We start from the raw sequence: 23,644 nt of genomic DNA on the forward strand, positions 1-23,644 counted from the left end.
TTCAGAAAAGGGTGGACCCGGGGCGCAGAGCAGTGCGCCCTGAGCCCATCCATTGTGTGACAATAGCGAATGATTCGCTATTGTCACACGGATCCTCCTCCTGGCCAATCAGGAAGCTTGTCCGAGACCCGTTTCCTGATTGGCTGAAAGGCAAACAATTGCCATTGGCCAAGGAGGAGGAGGGAGACGCGGAGGATTAGGAGAAGCAGCCGCTGCATCAGGTAAGTGAATGCTGGTCTCTCTGCACGCTGTGCTAACTCTGCATTTAAGGGGGCCCGCTGTGGTCACTCTACATTTAAGGGAGCATGCTGTTGGCACTCTACATTTAAGGGGGCACGCTGTGGGCACTCTACATTTAAGGGAGCACGCTGTGGGCACTCTGCATTTAAGGGGGCACACTGTGGTCACTCTACATTTAAGCAGGCACGCTATGGTCACTCTACATTTAAGGGGGCACACTGTGGTCACTCTACATTTAAGGGGGCACGCTGTGGGCACTCTGCATTTAAGGGGGCATGCTGTGGTCACTCTGCATTTAAGGGGCACACTGTGGGCACTCTACATTTAAGGGGGCACGCTGTGGGCACTCTACATTTAAGGGGGCACGCTTTGGGCACTCTGCATTGAAAGGGGGCACGCTGTGGGCACTCTGCATTTAAGGGGGCACGCTGTGGGCACTCTGAATTTAAGGGGGCACGCTGTGGGCACTCTGGCGAGGGCGTCTTTAGGTGCGGAGCAGGGTAGGGTTTTGGTGGGGCAACAAGTGGCGAGTAACTCTTAAAGCCTAGCTAGTAGCTCATGACTTGAAATTTTGAGCCCTGATGTAGAGGAATTAAAATTTGTCCTATTTTGAAGCCGCCCCTGTGTGAACCGAGCCTTAAAGAGCAGCAGAAGACAGATGAGGGCATCTCTTGGCTCCATTTGCCTTTTTTTCTTATCACTAGATTATTTGTTTTTTTTTCTGCCACATTTTTAACCAATCCCCCTGTTTGACTTCTAGCCATGCTCCACCCTCTCCCAGTCAGGGTGCTGCTGTGCAAGGAATTGCAGGAGCCTGATATCAAGTGAAACCTACATATTTACCTTAAATGCATAAAACCTTAATTGATTTATTAATGAATGTATAGGTAAATAAATTGTGTATTTAAACTTGCCTGGAGTTCAGTTTTAAGTTCTACTTCAAACGTATGTGTCAGTTTTGCTGGATACTGGAGCATCAAACCACATAATGATTCCTTAGGGATTCGCCTTAAGATCTCTTTAACTGAATCCTCACTACTGTAAAACCTCAGGGCCATTACAAAGATGTCCCCCTTTATTATGTAATGTGGGGGTCTACCTTGCTTCTCTTTCATGTATTAGGTAGCATAGAGGCTATTCAGATCCAAACTCATGTTTTTTTACTTTAGATCCTATTTTGTATCTTCAATTTCTAGTGTGCAACCCGAATCCAGTGCCTTTCAGAGCAGAGCTTCTTTCTATGGCTGATATAGAATGTTCTGCAAGAGCTTTGCAATAGTTAAATCGTTTATGAGTCCCATTTATTGATCATCCAGAGAAGAGCCGCTTGAACAAAATCAATGCAGTAACGACAGACACAGCATACTGTTTTAATTGGGTTGACATCATAATACATCATGTAGGAAATTTATAACACTGGGTTCATTTGATTTTTTTTTTTTGCAGCCAGAGGCACGTGCAGTACATGGCAACAACATGCTAAGGACACTTGATTATCTGTATTGTTAAAATCTGCTTATAGAATATATATCAATACACACATAATACTTAGTGATTTTAGCTTTCCACAAAGGTCTTTTATATTTGGAAAATAAATTAGCATTTACAAGTTCTATGCACAGTTTGTAAATTATTGGGTGTGTTTCATCCATGTCCTTCACTATCACTCTTGTGTATAACATTGGAGCCGCTTTTTGATAGCATGGTGCAAAGTGATATGCCGTTGAGACGCAGCTGATCACTTTTCAACTTTTATTTAGAGCAGTGAAGAAAGAAATGATTTGCGATTGGTTAGAATTGAATACTGCACATTGCTTGTTGCTTTTTTAAAATCCTACAGTTGTACATTAATCAGCCTTCACCCAATGGCAATATAGTTAAATGCATGTCATTCTGTACAGAAACATCAAGCATCTGCGTTTGAATAAATCCTTCAGGTAGCAATGAAAAAATAACATATAAAAATATAATGTACTTCTTTTATAATGTCTTTTTTTTTTTCTTTTTTTTTTTAACGGGTTGGAGGATTTTAATTAAACTTTAGGCATACCTCTAGATATTGAGAAAATATAGACATCTTTAAGCCCCAGTTCAATCTGTTAAGCCGTGCCCAAAACGGAGACGAAATCACACCTTGCTAAGCTACACCCACCTAGTTTGGTTTAGATAAAGACATCACTGACAAATGGGCACTTTGGCTTTAATTGGCACAAGGACCTCCCATGTGTGTCAAAGTGACTGCAAGGAAACTCAACAACAACCTTTTTATTTGCTTGTAGAGAGGATTTGAAATTAAAGGAAGAAAGTTGACTGGTTTGCCTTTTGAACACTTTTGTACATAAGGCCTGTTTTGTGGAAAGCTGGTACAGACCACAGAACTTTACTGGTGACAGAGCTATCCTAATAGATATAGAGGTTGAATTACTAAAATTGGAGAGTTCAAAATCTGGTGCAGCTGTGCATGGTAGCTTTCATCTTCAGCTTGTTCAATTCAAGTGGGGTACCCACTGTAAGAAAATCGGGCGAACGATTGTTCGATTTTCCTCGTTGTTTCACAGCAAATTGGAACCAATGAAAGAATTTTCGTATGAAAATTCGTACAAAAATTCTCCTACGACAAAGGCTTTTTTTGTTGTTTATTGTTTCTGCGCAGTCTTTCTTTTCTGATTTTTCTTGTACAAAAATTGTACGAAAACGGGACACATTAAACGAAAATTGTAAATTTTTTCCTGTACGAGAAAAATTTTGGAGTTTGTCCCTTCAGAATTTTTTTACGAAAATTCTTGAATCGTCTGTAGAAAGTTCTGTACACACTATATGAAAATTGTACGAAAATTCTTTGGATGAAAATGTTCGCCCAATTTTCTTATAGTGTGTACGAGCCTTAGGCTCCTTTCACACAGCAGTCCGTCAAACGGACTCCGCTTTTCTCAGCGGGGGATCGAGCCGCCAATCCCCCGCTGAGCAGGAGGATGACAGCTGTGTCTCCGCGCTGTGTGCGGAGACACAGCTGTCGGTTCCCCATGCATCTCTATGGGGGAAATCGGATGGGAACGGACCGTCAGTCCGTTCTCACCTGATCCCATCCGATCCGATCTGCTGGACGGATGGAAAATAGGGTTTCCATCCGTCCAGATTTGACGGATCGGATCGGGTGTCAGGGGACATGTCTCCGCTGACATCCGATCCCCCATAGAGATGCATGGGGGGACCGTTCAGATGCGCCAAAAAAACGGACAGGCGGATCTGAACGGTCCGCCTGTGTGAAAGAGCCCTTAAGCTTTGACAGAAAAAGCTGGAAGTTGATTGGTTCCTGTGCAGAGCTGCACCAGATTTTGCACACTCCAGTTTTAGTAATCTCCCCTTAAGAGTACAGACAGGCCTTTGACAAAGATTGATAGGTATTTTGTGTAATGTATGTGCCCAAAGTGTTTGCAAGGAAATCTTGAGGGAGCTGTCTGAGGTAGTATAATTTGACAGGCCAGACACAGTAATGTCATATATGCTGACAGAGGGGATGTCACTACTATGTGCTGTAAAGTGAGGTTTAATGACATTGTAATTACATTTAATTCAGTTGATGGAATAAAAGGCCTAATCATTTTAAATGGATTCTTTGAAACAGTGGGATATAGGTTCCATGCTTTGCTTTTTAGAATTCCCCCTAATTTCAAATGTTCATTGAAAGCTTGGTTTGGTGATAATATAAACACCAAGGAATACATAACTCAAATACATAAATCTTTATTAAATGATGCCTATTGCACCAGTTTAGCACCCTGTCAGAATATTCAATTTTAATAAAACTGACAACATTTTTTTATTATACTAGTTGTTACATAGTTAGGTCATGTGTATTTTTGATGTTTATTTTTAAGTTTTTCACCATTGAATTGTGTGAAATGGTAAAATATATGATTAAAACATTTTGATATATACCAAATAATAGAACCCCATTGAGCATGAGAAGTGAGTGGGTGACAGAATCTGATAGGACAAAACTGAATGCATAACAACACTGGGAGTGTCCCCATTAGATCAACAAATATGTTGTTGTTTTTTTTTTTATACCAATATTTCAAGAATGCTGTATTTTTTGGTGTATTTCACTAAATGCATCAAAAACCGTTTTGAACAATCTGAAATCTTTTGCCTTTCTTTTGTACTAATGACAGTGGTGTAGTGGTTAGCACTTTCACCTAGCAGCAAGAGGGTTGCTGGTTCGAATCCCAACCACGACACTACCTGCCTGGAGTTTGCATGTTTTCCCTGTGCCTACGTGGGTTTCCTCCGGGTACTCCGGTTTCCTCCCACACTCCAAAGACATGCTGGTAGGTTAATTGGATCCTGTATAAAATTGGCCCTACTATGTATGTATGAATGTGAGTTAGGGACCTTAAATTGTAAGCTCCTCGAGGGCAGGGACTGATGTGAATGTGCGATGTATATGTAAAGCGCTGCGTAAATTGACAGCGCTATATAAGAACCTGAAATAAATAAAATAAAAATACTAATGCCACTAATTGTCATTCTCTGGCACTTGAAAGTTTTACAGAAACAAACTTTAGAATCTGGACAATAATTTTACACTGTGTGGCCAAATGTTTGTGACCATCCAAAACAGTGGGCGTTAATGTGGTGTTGGGACCTCCACTCTTCTGGGAAGGTATTCCACAACATTTTAGAATTAAGCCAAAAGAGGGTTTGTAAGGTAAGGTATTGGTATTGGACCTGGCTTGCAGTCAGTGTTTCATGACATTGTTGTTGAGGCAAGGTTTCTATGCAGTGTACTTGAGTTTCTCCACTCCAGACTTGTCGAACCATGTCTTTATGCATCTGGAACATATAATGGCTTCCCCAAACTGTTGCCAAAAGGTAGGGAGCACTCTGTTTTCTATAGCATCTGTTTTTATTATTCTTTACTTGAAACACCTGAACTCAGTAACTTACAGTTGTTTTGTCATATAGTAGTTTGATGGTCAGGTGTCCACAAACTTTGGCCATACCATCAACTTGCAAATAAAGCTGAATGTAAGTAAAATACTATCAAATTGCGATCAGATGGGCTCTTTATTGTAGAAGAAACATGCTATGTCTTCTTTGCAATTAAATAACCTGCCTGTTCACAACCTTCTGCCATATGAGCAGCTAGGTGTTCATTTTTGGCACACCTTGCATGCATGCGGGAGGTACGTCATTGACCTCCAATCAGTCGAGATTTTCGAAGACCCAGCATCCAGAAGAAGCCGAGGTAGAAGATGTTGGTATGGGGTGGCGCATGGGATTTGACTTTAATTTTGCTTTAATTTTGATGAAGAACACCTCTATAGCAGCTTGTTAAATCCAAATGTGAAAACAAAAATGCAAAACATGTCAGACGAAGGTTATGTGTCCAGCGTGCCAACATGTTTACACACTACAAAACACTACTGACAAGTATGGCTATACATGTAAGATGGTACAGTTAATGAAAGTGAAAAGCTTTGTCCCCTTGTTAGGAGGTAGAAAAATATTTATAGACATTGCTTGAAATTTTTATTTTTGCTTTCTGCTTTGGAGCAGAATGTGTAAGCGTGCTAAAATGCTGTGACACCTACACAAATGTTAGATACTTTCCATGGTGTACTTCCTGAATCTTTGTTTGGTGCACTTTAGATGATTACTCTTAACAAATATTATTTTCTTAACATGAACCTACCATTTAAAAAATAAGCTACAATTTCTGACCAGCTTTATGAAAATTCTAGTCTGTCGGTCATGCAAATCTTCTGCCTTCAGTGACCCAGAACAAGCACGCAAGTTGGATGACTTTCTCAGCTGCTTGTATTTTTCTGAACATTGACTCACTGAATAATGGCATTGGCAGTACATAGATTTCCTCTATATGTTCACTTTTAAAAGTCCAGTCCTTCTAAAATGCTGACGTTATGATTGCACACTACCATCACTCACTATTTTCTCCTATGGACTTTGGTTGTGTCAGGACCACCGACCTGCTATGTCCAGTGGAAGGAAATCTCTTTTTGATAGCCTCCTAATTTATTGTATGTTATGAAGAATGCAGCAGATGATGTTCGTGTTCTCCTGCTAAACTAAGAGAAAGTTCTGTGGCAGGGAGAGTAAAGCTGGGAACTCCAGAGATAGAAGCCAAATGTGATTCAGGCAACCAAAATCCACACCCAAGTTAAAAATTATTTTTTAAATAACTCATCCCACTAAACTCAAATTTTTTAAAAATAAAATGAATTCTAAATATAACTAAATTGATTCTTCCATCTCTCTCTCAGATCTTCTGTACTAGGTTGGCTACGTTCGCTTTCCATACCCCTAGTGCATGTGAACGTTTTCACAGTTTCCTGATCTCCTCCAAGATAGACTACCCATGTACCTGCAGATACATTCAGCTCTATGGAAACTCTAGTACACACATAGAGCAAAGAATGTGACCAGATATACTGGCACTGCTTGTTCCACACTAGCATCAGTGGGAGATAGGAAGTATGCACAGGATAACAAAGAAGCCTGAAAACAATGGTAGGAGTTAAAAAAAAAAAAACCTGAGCAAAGGCATACTTGATATTATGGAATGGATAAGGATAAAAATAAAAGGGGTTTAGTGTCACGTTAAGGACCGCAGGTAAATCTGCCGCTAGCTTACATATGATGGCAAATATCCTTGTTAAATTAAAATAGGGATATTATTTAAACAACGTAGCATTTTTAGGTTGCCAACCATACTCAAAATGCAAAGTGATGGGCAGTTTATCAGAATCTGCTAAAAAATATGTCTTCTGGTTATTATTTGATTGATTAGTTGCTTGAAAATATATAGGTATTGGAATTTTACAAACATTTAATAGTCCTCTGCATAATCTGAGTTAGTGTCCATTCACACTACCACGACTTGTCAGCCTGACAAGTCGCGGTCCGTCGCTGTCCATTGTGTGCTACAGGAACCATTCTAATAGGAGCTTAGAAAAAGGTTCCTTTACTACTTCGGGGCGACCTGGAGCGACTTGCATAGACATTCATTATCTGAAGTCCGTGCAAGTCGCGCCGAAGTCGTGCTGCGGTAGTGTGAACCGGCACTTACTGTGTTTCACACCTTTTAGCTTTCTGTATGTGTATGAATTGATGCTTTGCATTTTGCTGTGCTTTGTCTGACTGAAGTCTGTTTTGTGCATATGTAGTAAGACAACAGTTCCCCAAATTTTCGAATTGTATGCTTTTTTATAAATGTATTTACTGTGTTTTTTTCTATGTTTTTTCCTATATAAAAATGATTTAAATCATAGTTTTTATGGTCATCGTTCATTGTAGTCTTAAGAGAAACATGGTAAACAAAATGTGAATGGAATGTATAACGAATGTGTGGGTGTGGACCATGAGAATGTTATTTGGCAGCAGCAAGTTAAAGATAAAGGTTTTATGTGCCCATAATTCTGCAATATGGCTCAGATGATTTGTCTGTCAACTTACACAGGTAGAACAGGAACATAATAGGCGGTGATGAGTAATTGAATAAATGTCCTCAGAATCCAGGAGCACAAAGGGACTTCATTGAATGCTATATTTTGAAGTGGTAAAATAACATTGTAGTTTTAGTAAAACCTTTTCCTTGGAGGAAAAAAGTTTGTTGTCCTTTTGGACCTCTGACTGACAAAAATGTGTATAGAACCTTACACTTTTGTTCCTGCACAAGACTAATCCTCATTCGTTGTATTTGTAGTTGACTAGGACTTATCCGGTATAACACATTTGATTCAGCAGGAGCTTTCCCTGCTTTATACCTGCATGATCTGTAATGTCTAACAGCATAAGGGGGGGGGGGGGGTTCTAGAAACAGACTTGTGAAATTGTTGATTTTTGGAGAGCTGTTAGTGTGCAAGCTGTCTCTATAGTTGCTAAGTAAGTGGGCATTCATTTATCTACTTCCTCATTTTAATTACAATGGAGCTGTTCTTTAATGACATTCAAATTATCATGCATTATCTTGTTGTTCCTCAAAAATATTTATTATGGCTCCTTGCTGAATAATATTGACAAGGTAGATTCCATATGATGACATGTACAGCTAGATAGATAGATAACTTCATTATTCAGCAATTTTGTCTTTGCCGATTTTCTTCACTTAGTAGTCAGGTAAAAGAAGGCTTATCACATTATACATTAGGAAAAAAATACAAATTCACTTCACTCTGTGTTAATGAAAACTGACAATATAATACTTTTCTATAGTATCAAAGTGCTTTGCAGTTACTTATGTGGAATAGTTAAAGAGCATCTCCACCTAAAACATATTTCTATCTTTTGGAAGAAATGTGTCAGGAGTCTGTCCCCTGCTATGTATATTTACTGCTGTCTAGGCCTGTTGAGGAAGATCTTTTACAAACTGGACATCAGTGTCAGCCTGGAAAATGTTTAATCCACTTATAATATGAGACACTGTACTCAGTAGCGGTTCAAATGCAACATACACTGTACTAAATAATCGATCACCTACATTTTTGAATGAATTTGTTTTATGTTCATTATACATCACTGGGCTAATGATGTAGTTTTTCTATATTTTACTGATGTTTCACATGCTTACACTGATGGTCCACCAGAGGATTCCTGGGTATGTACAATGGGCAGCCCATCATAACTTCACAGGCTTGGGTAGCCATTTAAGACAAACTACTATTGTCACTAACCGTTGCCTTTTCCATATATTTCTTTGGAAAATCCTTTGAAATGTAGTATATACGCATGTCTTGCTTTTTAGTGGAGTCGCCATAGGAATGCATTAAAAATACAGGCTAGTGACAATAATAACTCAACTGAAAAGCTTCTTACAGCTGTGTCAGAGTTGTTGGAGATCTCTACTCACAGTTCAGCAACAGCAGTAAAAACCCAAAAGGTGATAGAACCCCCTCTACTTTCCATTCCAGAATAGGGAAATTATTTTGGGTGCATATGCATTTTAACCCCCCAATTTTGGTTTCATATCTTTGCCTATAAAACTTTACAAAGAAATGCCTCAGTGGAATACGGAAATTAGCCAATGCAAGGATGCGTTGCCTGTTTGCAGATATATAGTTACATCTTGGAGGTTATGGTTGAACCATACATACATGCTAAGGTCATACTTAATGGGCTTGAACAAAACCTTGCTGGCACTATTTTATGGAACTATTCTAACCCCACAGTCTCCATCATCAGCACCATTTAAGAGTTCGACTCCAGCTCTGCTTCTTGGTCATCTTTCCACCAAAAAGGCTCAGCGCACATTTCAAACATGTCAGTATAAATTAGTCTTCATAGCTAATCATGACTAAACAAGAATCGATAATTACATGACATGCAGTATGATATTTGCAGTGTGGTCATGCTAAGGCTCAGAGCTTAATCAATAGCAGCCACCTTTCATCCACTACTATGGATGAGGTTAGATCGATGGAGAACCAAGATACTGTAACACCATCTTTTGTTAAGTCATCACCTGCTGAACCACAGTGCGCTCATGGGCACAACCTTCATTGCCACAGTGCAATTTTTTAAGCAATCTTTGAAGTTTGCTGTGAAAGTTTTTGTTAATGTGTCTGTGTAGTAGAGGCATGACAAAGCTGCTTGAAAAGGCCAAGAAGCTAGACAAACCCTCAATGAAGTGAAATGTCCTCCTGAAACGGTGGTCAGTGGACTTCACATGAATGTCTGTAAATGTATTCACCATTAGCGTAGCATAATATGGCGTCCATAAAATAAACTGTGTGAAAACGGTGGCAATCAAAAGCCGATGCACCGATGGATCCAGTCTTCCAGAATCCTGATCAAGGGGAGTTTCCTCTTTTCGAATTTGTAAGATAAGGACCAAAGCATACAGTACAGCGAGAACTGGCACCACATATCCAATAAGGACCATAATAGCATCAGCTGCCTCTCGATTCTGCATCTTAGAACACTCAATGATTTTAGTCGATACATGGTTGCAGATGTAGAACAGGAGAGAAGAAAAACTGGTCAAAACTGCTCCACCCCAGATAAACCCACAGACGTGTTTTGTATTGTAGACACTTGACATGTAAGTTCTCGGTAGCGCACATTCTATATAATAATCCAGACTGAGCAATGTTGTGGAATACATGATCACCAAAGATGACACATTAAAGAGAATTAGCAGAGTAATGTAAACTTCATTGCCGAAGCTCCACAGTGACCATTTGGTATATTCTGGTCCTAGAAGGTACACTGGGGCCACAGCGTTGATGATGAGTCCTGCAATTGCCATATTTACAAAGTACACATCTGGCATAGTCATAGTTGCTTTGTTGTATAGATTAACCAGCACAAGCTGAACATTGTAGCAGAGACCGGTTGGGAAACAAATGATGAGGTAGAGGATGGACAAGACAAAGAGGACAAGGTGGAAATCATGGCAGAGACGCTGGTCTTGAATGTTGTCAGTGTAATTAAAATCTTCGCAACTCCACATAGTGATACCAGTCAGCGGCGTCTTAGCTGGTCACCAGCTGAGCTGTGTGGAAAAAATAACGAGAGCAGGTTAAATGAGAATTACAACAATATTATATTACATATCAAGTTACTACCAGCAGTTACAAAAATGTCAAGACTACCATGTTGTTTACCAAGACATACAATGAATTACAAACCAAGCCTTGCTTAGGTCTGTTGAATGCTGTCCCTTTGGCCATTGCACAAGGTCCTATTTATCTATAGGGATTACATCTAACCAGTAAATGACTGATGTGTGAACATTTACATCAAAGCTGATCAGGAGGGGAAGAAAGGTGGGATCATATTGGGAGATGGAGAATTAGCACAAGGAGCTAATCAGCTGTGCTGTAGTGCTCACATGCTAACAAGAAACATGCTGGTAGGAAGAGAGAGCACAGTGACAGTGAGGGATGAGCCCATTGGTCTGCTACTTGTCCTTTTAAAGTGGCTGTAAAGGCTTAAGTTTTTTTTACCTTCATGCATTCTATGCATGAAAGTAAAAAAAAACCTTCATTGTGCAGCTCCCTCCTCAGTCCCCCCCCCCCCCCACTTATGTGCACAAGACCCAAGGCTCTACTGGGTTTCTCCCTCCTGATTGGCTGAGATACCATTGGCTCCTGCTGTTGTCAACCATAGGCAGGGGGCGGGGCTGAACTGCGCTCTCTGTCATATGGACGCAAAGAGCTGGCTTGGTAGTGAGCACCCATGAGTGCCCCCACAGCAAACAGCTGTCTATGGGGGCACTTAGCAAGAGGGAGGGGAAAAGAGCGCTGACAGGAGACCCGAGAAGAGGAGGATCAGGAATGCTCTGTGCAAAACCACTGCACAGAGCAAGTAAGTCCCCGTTCACACTGGGGCGACCTGTGAGGCGACCTGGTCGCCTCACAGGTCGCCGTAGGTTGCCTTCCATAGGGAAGCTGTGGACCCGTTCTAATAGGAGCAACACAAGTCGCTCCGACTTAGAAAAAGGGTCCTGAGCTTCTTTGGGCGACCCGGAGCGGCTGTCATAGACTTCAATGTTATGAAGTCCGTGCCGGCCGCTCCGAGGTTGCCCCGGGAAGTCGGATCGCCCCAGTGTGAACGGGGCCTAACTATGACATGGTTTTTTTTTTTTTTTTAAATAAACATTTTTTCTTTACAATCACTTTAAGTTACAGGCTGGGGTGGGACAAGGCCTGCAATTGTTACTTAACTGCAGCTGAGAAAAGCCGTTCTTCGGCCCTGCAAGATAGAGCTGTGTTATGTGGCAGAGCTGTATAAATCTCAGTACTAGGTTGCAGATAGAAATACAAATTAGGGATCGACCGATTATCGGCTTTGCCGATATATCGAGGGCCGATATGCACTTTCCCCGATATATCAGAATCGGCCTTGGAGGTTACTGATATTGCCGATATTTCGGGAAAGTGCTTGTACCGGAGTGATGCCTGCAGCTATTGGCATCATCCCGGTACATGCGTCTATAGCTGATGGTTGGCTGTCTTGTAATGACAACCGATGCGGCTGAGAAGCCGCTCGGCTGTCATTACAAGGAGCGGGAGGGGACATCCCCCCCCCCCTCCCACCGCCTTCAGCGGCTCGGCTGCACGGCCGCGGAAGACCGGATAAAAGCCGCATTCGGCTATGATCGGGTCTCTATGCAAAAACCCGGAAGTGATGTCATGAGTGACATCACTTCCAGGTACTGTCTGGCGCCAGATTAAAAAAAATTACAGCATTCAAAACAGCCAAACTTGTTTGGGTTTGGGTTTTTTAGACCCCAGATCCCTCCACAAAAGTACCTGTCAAAAAAAAAATGTTTTTTTTAAATGTACAAAAATATCGGCCGATACCGATAAGCATTGACCAAAATATCGCTATCAGCAATGAAAAACCGATATCGGTCGATCACTAATACAAATCCTTTGACAGTAGAAATGGAACTCTTATAATATATATATATATATATATATATATATACATACAGTATATATATATATATATATCATCTGTGTTATTAGATGTGTGCCTGGTGTTCAGCTTTAAAACACAGGTGGAAATGGATAAATCCATGGGTACCCAAGATGTTCCACCATTACACCTGTCTCTTTCTGAGCAAAGACAGTCATGAAACTCATCCTGTGTAATATGCAAGAAGCTTCTAGTCAGCAATGAACCAGTCTGACCCCTACCACAGTCTCTTCCTGTTGTTCATGTAAGGATGACATTTTTCAGGCTGCATATTTGCTAGCATCGATGATTCATAGTTAGTGCCCATTAATGATAATTACACAGGAAAACAGCTTGACAGATACACCAATATTTTCCGGATTAATGCTTATACATTTTAAAGTGAAATTAGTGGTAAATTGGACATACTGGTATAAAAAAAAAATAGCTTGCGTTATTCAGTGCATCATCAAATATACTGTATCGTTTCTGATACATGGTGAAGGGTAAGGTTTGTTACATATGAATATCTTTCATTGTATCCAGCATGACCCTGAGAGCTGCCAGTTGTCATTACAGCGACAAAGTACAGCCAGCAATGTTTCTTCTAACAAATGATCTGACTGTGTTAGCTAAGATCTAAGTGATTAAACACTGCTTGCTACACTTGGAATCATGCAGTAAAAGCAGGAAATTAATTTTGACGTATTCTTTGTGTTTCTAGCTTGTATAGCAGTTTTATCAATAAAATACATCAAAGATACAATTGTGCAAGATTAAATTATGCAACAACAACATTAAATAATTGATGTGTGCATAGAAACCCTTGCCACACGATCTGAGTGAAGATTGAGGTCTCTGCTGCTTATAATAATACAAGTGACCCATATACTGTCCCTACTTCCTTCAATGTATTAATCATTGAGCAGATGCAGCAGTTTATGGCCGGTCCGTTTGAGGTCAGGTATGCTATGTTACAATATCGTCCTTGGAATTGGCTAGCATCAAGGGGGAACACATTCTCACCATCAGTACAGTGCTCAGCATAAATGAATACACCCCAACAGATTTGTCAGAAAACCTTTACTTTCCTTTCAGAATCAACATTTTCTATGGGACGTTATACTACAAAATACTCCCACAAATGCGGGCAATTGATTGCAACCAAGATTTTGTTAATTTGCACACACAAACAAGTATTTTATCTTACAAATTATTTTAAGAACATGTTGAAAAAATGCATACACCCCAATAAAAGTCTTAGGAGCAAAGCTAAATTCATTAAACAGGTGTCCAGCAGACATATGGTTATAAAAGGGCGTTACTTAACAAAGAAAACCCCTTCCAATTTCATGCTGTCGCAATGGCACCACATGAAAGAGAAATGTCACAAGGCCTGAGAAAGAAAATAATTTCTTTACACAAAAAAGGTGAAAGCTTCAAGGTCAGCAAAGCTTTTCTTATTAGTCAGAATACTGTAGCAAACGTGATACAAAAATGTTACAAAGATGTAACTGCAACCATTTCACAAATACGTCCAGACCATCTACATAAGGTAACGGCTCCGCAGGAGCATCTTCTGATGAGAAGGGTTGAAGAAAATTGCTATGCAAGTTCACAGCAGTTAGCTAAAGAAGCAGAAAGCCAAACTGGGGTAATTGTTTCCTGTGACACAATATGGTGTGCACTGCGGAGGAATGGCATGCATGGGTGTCATCCACAAAGGAGGCCTCTCCCTGCACAAAAAAGACAGCCTAGAATTCGCCAGAGCCCATGCTGAAAAAGAAGAACTGATCGCTTAAAAACTCTATGGCATTGCAAAGGTAAGGAATACAACAAAAAATTAATGGTGCCTACAGTGAAACGTGGTGGTGGCAGTGTCCTTCAATGGGCTTGCATAAGTGCTGCTGTGTTGGGAAGCTGCATTTCATTGATAGTATCATGAATTCACAGATGTATTGCTCTATATTAAAAGAGAAGATGCTACCATCACTCTGTGCCCTTGGTCATCCTGCACTTTCCAACATGACAATGATCCAAAACACACATCTATGGCCACTGTTGCATTTCTGAAGAAGAACAGGGTGAAAGTGATTCAGTGGCCAAGTATGTCTCCTGATCTGAACCCAATCGAACATCTATGGGAATTCTGAAGAGACAAGTTGAGCATCACTCTCCATCCAGCATCATGGCTCTAAAAGAAGTCGTTCTTGAAGAATGGAAAAAAATAGATGTTGCAATATGTCACCAGCTTGTTCATTTTTATGCCTAGAAGACTTGGTGCTGTGCTTACAAATCATGGAGGTCATACAAAATACTAGATGGAATAGTTTTTGTTGTGGGACCTATTCATTTTTGCATCAACTAATTTGAGTAAAACTGAAGATTTTGTAATCTAAGTTATATTATTAACCTTACTTTCATGTAATGAGCTAAACTAATGTTCTTAAAAACTCAGTTTTGTCAAAAATGTGGAACTTGTTCTTGTGTTCATTGAGATATTGATTAAAATCTTACTTTTAAAAAGGGGTGTACTCATTTATGCTGAGCACTGTATATATTATTGGGATTTATGTCAAGTGCTAATTGCATTCTCACTATCAGTATATATTCTCAGGATTTATGTCAATGGCTGTCTTGTGGAAGAATATGCACAATCACAAGTGATCTTTGCCATTACTAAGAAGCAAAACATGGGCGCTTTCATGTATGATATCTAGCGCTTTTTGCCTTACCCTTGATGCCCTCCTGGCCAGAACTTGTGTTCTTGAATAGAAGTATGGTCTAGATAAAAACCACTGTCCATCTACCGTAAAGTGAGGGTTGTATTTATAGCTATAGCATGATAGGGGTGAGTTAGTGCCTTGCTTCCTATATAGTATGGATACTCAAACAGTGAGATCTCTCAGCACCAATTTCTGAATCTGTAATGTCTACTTGGTAAATTAGTGTGTTCCATAATATAATATATATATATAGAACAAATTAAGAATGTAACTGAAAGAATATGAGGCCCTCCAGATGCCCACAGTAGGTGTACAGACCCAGGAATTTAGGGCCAACCATACACGCTTAGATTTCTCTCATCCAGCCCACTCAATTGATCCCCCATCCATGCTAAACGGTGTGGATAGAGGATTCTACAATGTTATTGTATTCTCAAATCCTTTAACACCCACGTCTGCCTAAATACCTGAACAGTGACTGCATTTGATTGGATGCAGTTGCTGTTCAGCCAACAAATTTCCACCCTGCTCCTGCAATTTTAATATCAACATTCCTTGTGCTGGGTGGTATGGTGCTATTCAGCAAGAATTTACAATATGGTTTAAAGCCCTGTTCACACTTGCAAATGGCGCCTTGATTAAAGGCAAGTGGCTGGGATTTACGGCCGTAATTAGCTGTCAGCTTCCCATTGCTTTCAATCAGGCTGCTACCCAGCTAAACACTAGGAACCCCAGCTGGGTATCCATATGTAATTGTTAATTTGCAAGTGTGAATGGGGCTTAACTCTCCAGTATCTATCAAAATTTGAAAAATAGTTTTTTGTGGACTAAACCTTTAAAGCAACGTTTCTTTGCTCACTGTTTTCTGACAAGTTAAAAATGAATATACAATTTCAGTTAATTGTTTATGACTACTGTGACCATATTCTCTCTGGATACTATTGTTTCTATAGTACTACATCAAATGTGTGCTGCTGATGGCATATTGTCACATGGTCTAATTGTTGCCTTACTTGGCCCTTGAATAATGTTGACTCTTTTTATGCCAAGAAATATGAAAACTGTAAAATACATTCCAGTAGCTTTTGCTTACATTCCTTTGTGAAATCTTTTCCTCCACCTTCTTTCCCATTTATAACTTCTCAGATGCTGGTAACTCTACATCACTTCTATTTATGACTCCTATAGATTATCCCTGTAGTAATGGGCTATACCATTACTGTGAGTTAGTGGAACATTTGCAGCTATCATTTGGCCTTTTGGTGCTTGAGGATGCTGCTAGTAGGTCCCCATGATATTATTTACAGTACATGTTTTCTAGCATGTGTAGGATGCTTAAGGCTACTGGCTCTGTATCAGAGATGGAATGCCAATGTCATCAGGAGCATCTGTGAACTTAAAGTGTATATCAAGGTAAAATAAAAAACACAATAAACAAATGTTTTTAGTAGAGATAGAGCGATATGTTTTTTCAGGGCCCATACCGATATTTTGGTCACAACGTATCTGCATCGGCCAATATGGGCCGATATTTTGTACATTTAAAGTTTTGAAAAATAAAGACAATTTTTGACACAAATCTGGTACTGAACATCTTAATTTTTGTTAAAAGCTTAATGGCTGGCTTGCTGGCAGCCTGTGGTAGGTGGCTGGCTGTCTGGCACCCTGTGGTGGGTGGCTGGCTTGCTGGCACCCTGTGGTGGGTGGTTGGCTTGCTGGCACCCTGTGGTGGATGGCTGGCTGGCACCCTGTGGTGGGTGACTGGCTTGCTGGCACCCTGTGGTGGGTGGCTGGCTTGCTGGCACCCATGGTGGGGGGCTGGCACCCTGTGGTGGATGGATGGCTGGCTGGCACCCTGTGGTGGATGGCTAGCTGGCTGGCACCCTGTGGTGGGTGGGTGGCTGGCTGGCACCCTGTGGTGGGTGGGTGGCTGGCACAGGGGCTGTGGGTGGCAGGCTGGTACAGTGCCTGTGGCTGGCTGCTACAGGGCCTGTGGGTGGCTGGCTGTCTGGCACCCTGTCTGTGGGTGGCTGGCTGTCTGGCACCCTGTGGTGGGTGGCTTGCTTGCACAGGGGCTGTGGGTGGCTGGCTGGTACAGTGCCTGTGGGTGGCTGGCTGGTACAATGCCTGTGGCTGGCTGGTACAGGGCCTGTGGGTGGCTGGCTGGTACAGGGCCTGTGGGTGGCTGGCTGGCTCGCTGGTACAGTGCCTGTGGCTGGCTGGCTGGTACAGGGCCTGTGGATGTGGGTGGCTGGCTGGCACCGGGCTGCTGTGGGTGTGTGTATGGCTGTGATACACTCCTGAGAGTCTAGTTCCGAACCCAGAAGAAGGCAGAGGGCAATATCGGCCAGTTCCAGGGCCGATACCAATATATATCGGCCCCCTATATATTGGCCTTGCTGATAATCAGTCTATCCCTAGTTTTTAGTACATCTTGGAATGCACGCACATTTCCCAAAGTTATATACCTTTAAACACAGAAATTGCTGATGTACCATAAATATAGTATGCTCCTGTCATCCTGTTTGACATGACAAAACCATTAGGTATCTTTGTACTTTGTGAACCAATATAACAAAACACTTTCAATGATATATATTTATCAGACCAAAGGGGAGCATAAGAGAGGTTCATTGTTAGAGGTTACATACACTTCAAAGAGAAGAATAGGCCTGTAAAGGCCAGATCTAAAGAAAGCTGAAAATTCAGTGCGTGCTGTTTAAAGCAGAGTTATAGGCAGCTATTTAAGACTCACATTTAATCCAGTTAGCAATTCATTAAAAATCATTAAATGCATTTTATATGGTACCTCAATCTGTCCTTATAAGCCTCCAGTAATCCCCTGTACAGCAGGACTCGGGCAGCACCGTAAGCCAATCAAGTTCTACTGCATTGCACTCCACAAGTCTAACACAGAGAGTGAACACATGGATAAACTTATCAGTGCAATGGTGCTCAGTTTGGCCTCATTTACATGGGCAGTACCTGTCAAGAAATGGCGATTCTTGTCGGCCATGAAACTTTCTGCATGCACACAGTGTGTACTAACAGCAGAGGCGCAGCCAAATATGTAGCCTGTACAAGTCAATGGCTGGTGGCTATGAGGGACTCTGACTGGCCCTGGATGCTGACAGTTTGAATAAACTACCCACAGCTAATCATTCAGTTTATACGCAACCATTGCACAGAGTCAGGCAGTGTTTATTCCCATCTCAACGCAGAAAACTGTCCACCTTAATACGCTTGTCTGAATGAGGCCTTAATATCCAATCGCAGGCTGAGATAGGTCCTTGTCAAAATGATATTACTTTAAAGTGGTTGTAAAGGCTGAAGGCTTTTTATCTTCATGCATACTATGCATGAAAGTAAAAAAAAAGCCTCTGTGTGCTGCTCCCCCCCCCCACAGCTCCCCTAATAATCAACTGAGCCCCCCCTCAATCCAGCGATGTGCACAAGAGCCTTGGCTGTACTGGGATTCCCTCTTCCCATTGGCAGAGACAGCAGCAGCCGCCATTGGCTCCCACTGCTTTCAATCACAGCCAGTGAGCCAAAGAGGAGAGAGCAAGGGGTGGGGCCAAGCCACTTCTCTGTGTGTCTTATGGAAGCATAGAGCAGGGCTCTACAGTGCCCCCAAAGCAAGCTGCTTGCTATTGGGGGCACTGGGCAAGGGGGAGGAGTCAGGAGCATCGGCAGGCACCAGAGAAGAGGAGAATCCCGGCTGCTCTATGCAAAACCATTACACAGAGCAGGTAAGTAGTGCATGTTTTTTATTAAAAAAAAAAAAAAGACAAATATTTTTACCTGTTGGTATGTAGTATGTAGTTCAACCTTACTAGCCTCAGGCTTCTTACTTGCCAGTAGCAATACCCAGCATAGTAGGTTAAAAAATGTAATGGCAATTTTAAAGTGGTACTATATTCAAAGCATCTTAATTTTATTGTATTTCCTGTAATAAGGTAAAGATTTCCTGTTAGTAATAGTATTGCTCCCCCCTCAAAATACTTGTTTGAGTCCTGCATCAATCCAGCACTGTGCCAGTCTGCAGCAGCTCTCTCCTTTCTCTCATAGGCAGCAGTAGGGCCCATTGGCTCCTGCTGCTGTGAATCAAATCCTGTGTGCAGGGGTGGGGCCAAGCCACGCAGTGTGCCTGTAGCCCACCGAGAAGAGGAGGAGCCAAGAGCACCAGCATACCATTCCACAGAGCAGTTGAGTATAACATGTTTGTGATTAAAAAAAAAAAAAAAAAAACGAAAGCTTTACAATTGTTGTATGTTTTTTTTTTTTTTTTTTTTAATACATAAAGCTATGTCACTGCTATACCCTCTTCCATACATCTAAGCCTTGCCATTTCTAACCTATTTTTTCAAAATTGGATACTTGGCACATTACCCAAGCACAATGTATTGTAACATATATAGAATAATTATGTATGGCTTTAAATCCTATAACCAAAAGAGAATTTTCTCTACGCAACTTGGAAAATATCACAGGGACTATTTTAGAATACACATTAATACTTTGCAAGGCCACATTGTATATTTTGAATATATTCACTGGTTAAAAAAAAAGTTTTATAAATTAATTAATCAAATTTAAATGAACATTTATGTTCTACTTAGAATTTTTGTTGCAATCCGCATTAATTATTTAAAATAACATACAAAAATGAAATACGGTAATTAAAAGAAACTTGAGCCCATAACAAAGTCCCCCTTCCAAGAGATTCTCACATATATCAGAGCCTCCCGTTACATGAGAATACCCATCAAAAAATCCTGAAATCTTGCAGGGGGCCCATGGACCGTAGTTTGGAGACCCCTGACAGCATAAACAACTCCCAACTTACATGTTTGATCACCATGGTTCACAGAAAGGAAAAAACACATAACTAATACATGCTCTGAGTCTATGAATAATCCCTCTGTTATCTTTCAGTTTGAGGATATAGTTCAAGAACACATTTAGTTAGTTATGTCTAAACTACCAAGTGCAATGGGTCATATGATCTATGAGCCACTCAAGGTAGATTCATGACCTTACAAAAAAATAAATAAAAACAATTTCAGAAAGTTGAACAGCTTAAATCTCCTATACCACGAAACAGCTCATTTCTCTACATGAATCATCAGCAGGTTGTCTGGCAGCATCTTATTAAAGTAATAAAATAAATTATACGGCAGTAAAGTGGTCCATGCATGTGCTAATTGTTTCCTATCATTAGTGACCATGGTGATGATTGTAAATTAGTATATGCCAATTTTATCTTTTTTATATTAAAAGCCTGTTTATTCTAGTGAATTCACTGCTTACCCCTTGATGAAGATGCCCATAGCAGCCAGAACTCGCTGTCCCCAAAGCAGAAATAATATTGATTGGTTGCTATAGGTTATTATCAGCTTGTCCTTGTAAAAATGAAAGTCAATTTGAGCTTAGAATTGGGAAATCTTCCTAAATTACTAGGACATTGACACAAACATTAGTAAGGAAAAGCGCCAGTACTTTACAAGAAGTTCCAGGATGACATTATTCCAAGATCAGAAGAAGATCTTTCCATCCAACAATTGAACCTTCTGTAACACTGATTAACTGATGTACTGCCAGAGGGGACTGTGACGACACTCTGGAACTTCTTGGTATGCAGCACATTCCTCCAACAGAGAATGAATAACTGTGAATGTTAGTTATTAAAGAGCTCCTACCTTGTGCTGAACATTCCTCGCTCTAGTAAAGATCTGCAGTGAGCCTGTTAAGTTTCAGAGAGGAAGGAAGCAGATACATTTCCTGAGCATTGTTTCTCTGTGTCTGAGCTAGACTGACTTTGCTGCTTCATCATCTCGGGGAAAAAAAAAATGTACACACACGAGTTGCACTTGTTTTCCAGCTCATGTTGCGCTCACAAAGTTTCAGCTCTTCTTGGCAGGCTGTCTTAGCCACTCCCTGCCGACTGTTTACAAGAATGGAGGTTGGCTCGTCCACTGATAGGCAGGGATGAGATTAGAGACAGACACACAGGTGCCTGATGCTCTCTGGGCTCTTCTGACGCCCTCTCTCATCCATTTCCTGCTAGAGAAATGTGCAGAACATGCGTCACACACACTTCTCTAGAAACAGCCTGCCTTCAAAGTAAAAGCGTTGCCAAAATGTGCATCACTTCAACGAATAACAGCAGACTTATTGAATAACAGCAGTGATGCTGAAATGAAAAGCAGCCAATTGTTTTTAAATTGACTGAGTGTAGAAAAGTGAAAGGCGCTCTTTAAATAAACCCTAAAAATGATAATTTGGGAAAAATCTTTGCGGTAGATTTACTAAAGGCAGATAGATTCTACACTTTGCAAGTGCAGTTGCCCCAGAGCTTAGTAAATGAGAAGAAGCTTCACTTTGCACAGAAGATCCAATCACATGCAAGGAAAATTAAAAGACAGCATTTTTGCTTTAACATGATTGGATGGCGGAAGTCAGTAGAGATTCCCCTCCTATACGAAGTTCTGGAGCAACTGCACTTGCAGAGGTCCCAGTCTATTTGCTTTTAGTAAATCTACCCCTTTGTGTCCACTACCCTGTAAACAGATGTTGGTACCCAGGGCTCATCCCAGCTACATATGTGAAATGTCTTGTATACAGATTAAAGGATTAGTTCACCTTTACAAAAAAATCTGCAGGTAAGGGGTTTGTAGATAATAACAAACTAGGCAGCTCTGAATAATACCCCCTAAACAATTGATGATCTTGGGAGCCCTGCAGTAGTGTCCACATCGAGGTGGTGCTACCCTATATCATGTAGGGTGGGCATAATCATAACTCTTAGATTGTGAGCTCTAAGGGTCCTCTGATTCCTACGGAATTAAAGTGTATTTGTACTGTCTACCCTCAAGTTGTAAAGCACTGCGTAAACTGTCGGCGCTATATAAATCCTATATAATAATAATAATATAACCAAAAAAATTAAAAAATAACAAAAAAGAGTATACACACCCAGAAGCTACCTCCTCGTAAACAGTTTTTTTAACATCATACATGATAGAAAAAATATTCATAATCACGAATCCCCCACAAGGACAGCCAAACCCCTTATATCCCAGGACCCCCACCAAAACCACCTCAAACCCTCTCTCTAACCTATAAAGCAACCCACCCTACAGGGAGTTGGAGCAATCACCGACCCCTAGAAAGATCCCCCCTACCCCCCTGAAGGATGGCATCTAGAACCACATTGGGTGAATGGAGTACCTGTAACTAGACCAATGTATTCCCAATCCATCACAGTATATGCTGAAATAACTGATAAAGTCCATAGGCCACAATACCACATGTCTGGATGATGCATGTCACCGGTAACTGCTAAACCACAGCCTGACAGAATAGTCTCAATTACAGTTCATATGGTGGCATTTATTAGTAGAAGGTAGTAGTAGTACTAATGATTACTGCTGGTCTAGTGGGAACCACATGGACATGAAGCAGTAAATAGCGAATTGCAAGCATGAGTGGATGGATAGATGAGCAACTGCATGCAGAGTGGATGTGCTCTGGGCAAGGCAGCCAAATGTATTTAAGATAAAGTGCTCCTTCCAATTGCAGGTTAGGTGGACATATATCAGGCAGTCTGAAAGTCAATTATAAAATTCAAGGCTTAAAAGCTGCTAAGTGGTCACCTCAGTTCTAATGTAGAAATTGGATGCTAAGGTATGGCACATTGAAATGCAGATATCCCAAGTCTCCCGCATTTGGGCTGTGGCTCCCTGACACCCGCAAATGCCGTGCAGTATCCCGGCTGTTAGCCGCAGCAGCCCTTACAGTGAAGAATGAAGCCGATGCTTCCTGTATAGTTGCGGCTCCTGTCACAGGTGGAGTAATATCAAATGCACTCCCCCTGTGACAGAAGCCATACAGGAAGCATGATCGGCTCTGCTCTCCTCCAGCGCCGCTCCTGTCACATTCAGAGGAGCCAGCATTAGCCGCCAGCAGTAAACACCAGCATTACCAGCCAGCGGTACCCACCAGCAGTACCAGCCCTGGAGGACAGCCAGCAGCAGCCACCAGCTATACTCACCTGGGGGATAGCAGCCAGTGATACCTGCTGGAAGCCTGATGAAGAAGTGAAAGATGAGGTCAGTTGAGATAAGTAACCCACAGTGCATCTGTGTGAAAGCAGCCTTAGGCTCCTTTTACACGATCGGTCTGTGCATTATCATGTGTAAATTGTTGCAATATGTTTTTTAAAAACTAGTTGTGTTCTTTCTTAATAAAAT

General features: G+C 41.2%; 2 protein-coding genes across 5 annotated transcripts in view; one reads left to right on the forward strand and one right to left on the reverse strand.

Annotated features, from left to right (window-relative positions):
- Positions 1-23,644, forward strand: part of CHLSN (cholesin) — a 693,214-nt gene that overhangs the window by 401,383 nt on the left and 268,187 nt on the right. The gene's annotated exons all lie outside the window — the stretch shown is intronic.
- GPR146 (G protein-coupled receptor 146) overlaps positions 8,895-23,644 on the reverse strand; it is a 96,741-nt gene continuing 81,991 nt past the window's right edge. For 2 of the 4 annotated variants that reach the window (XM_082261869.1, XM_082261870.1), the window contains exon 2: positions 8,895-10,756. In XM_082261869.1, coding sequence (XP_082117995.1) covers positions 9,713-10,714 — 1,002 coding nt within the window. In that variant the 5' untranslated portion in view covers positions 10,715-10,756 and the 3' untranslated portion in view covers positions 8,895-9,712. Of the gene's footprint in view, positions 10,757-20,702; positions 20,896-21,091; positions 21,424-23,644 lie in introns of those variants that run through there. The other 2 variants (XM_082261871.1, XM_082261872.1) reach the window with 2 other exon arrangements.

Source organism: Pelophylax lessonae (assembly GCF_965119305.1).
Source record: "Pelophylax lessonae genome assembly, chromosome: 6".
Classification (NCBI taxonomy): domain Eukaryota; kingdom Metazoa; phylum Chordata; class Amphibia; order Anura; family Ranidae; genus Pelophylax; species Pelophylax lessonae.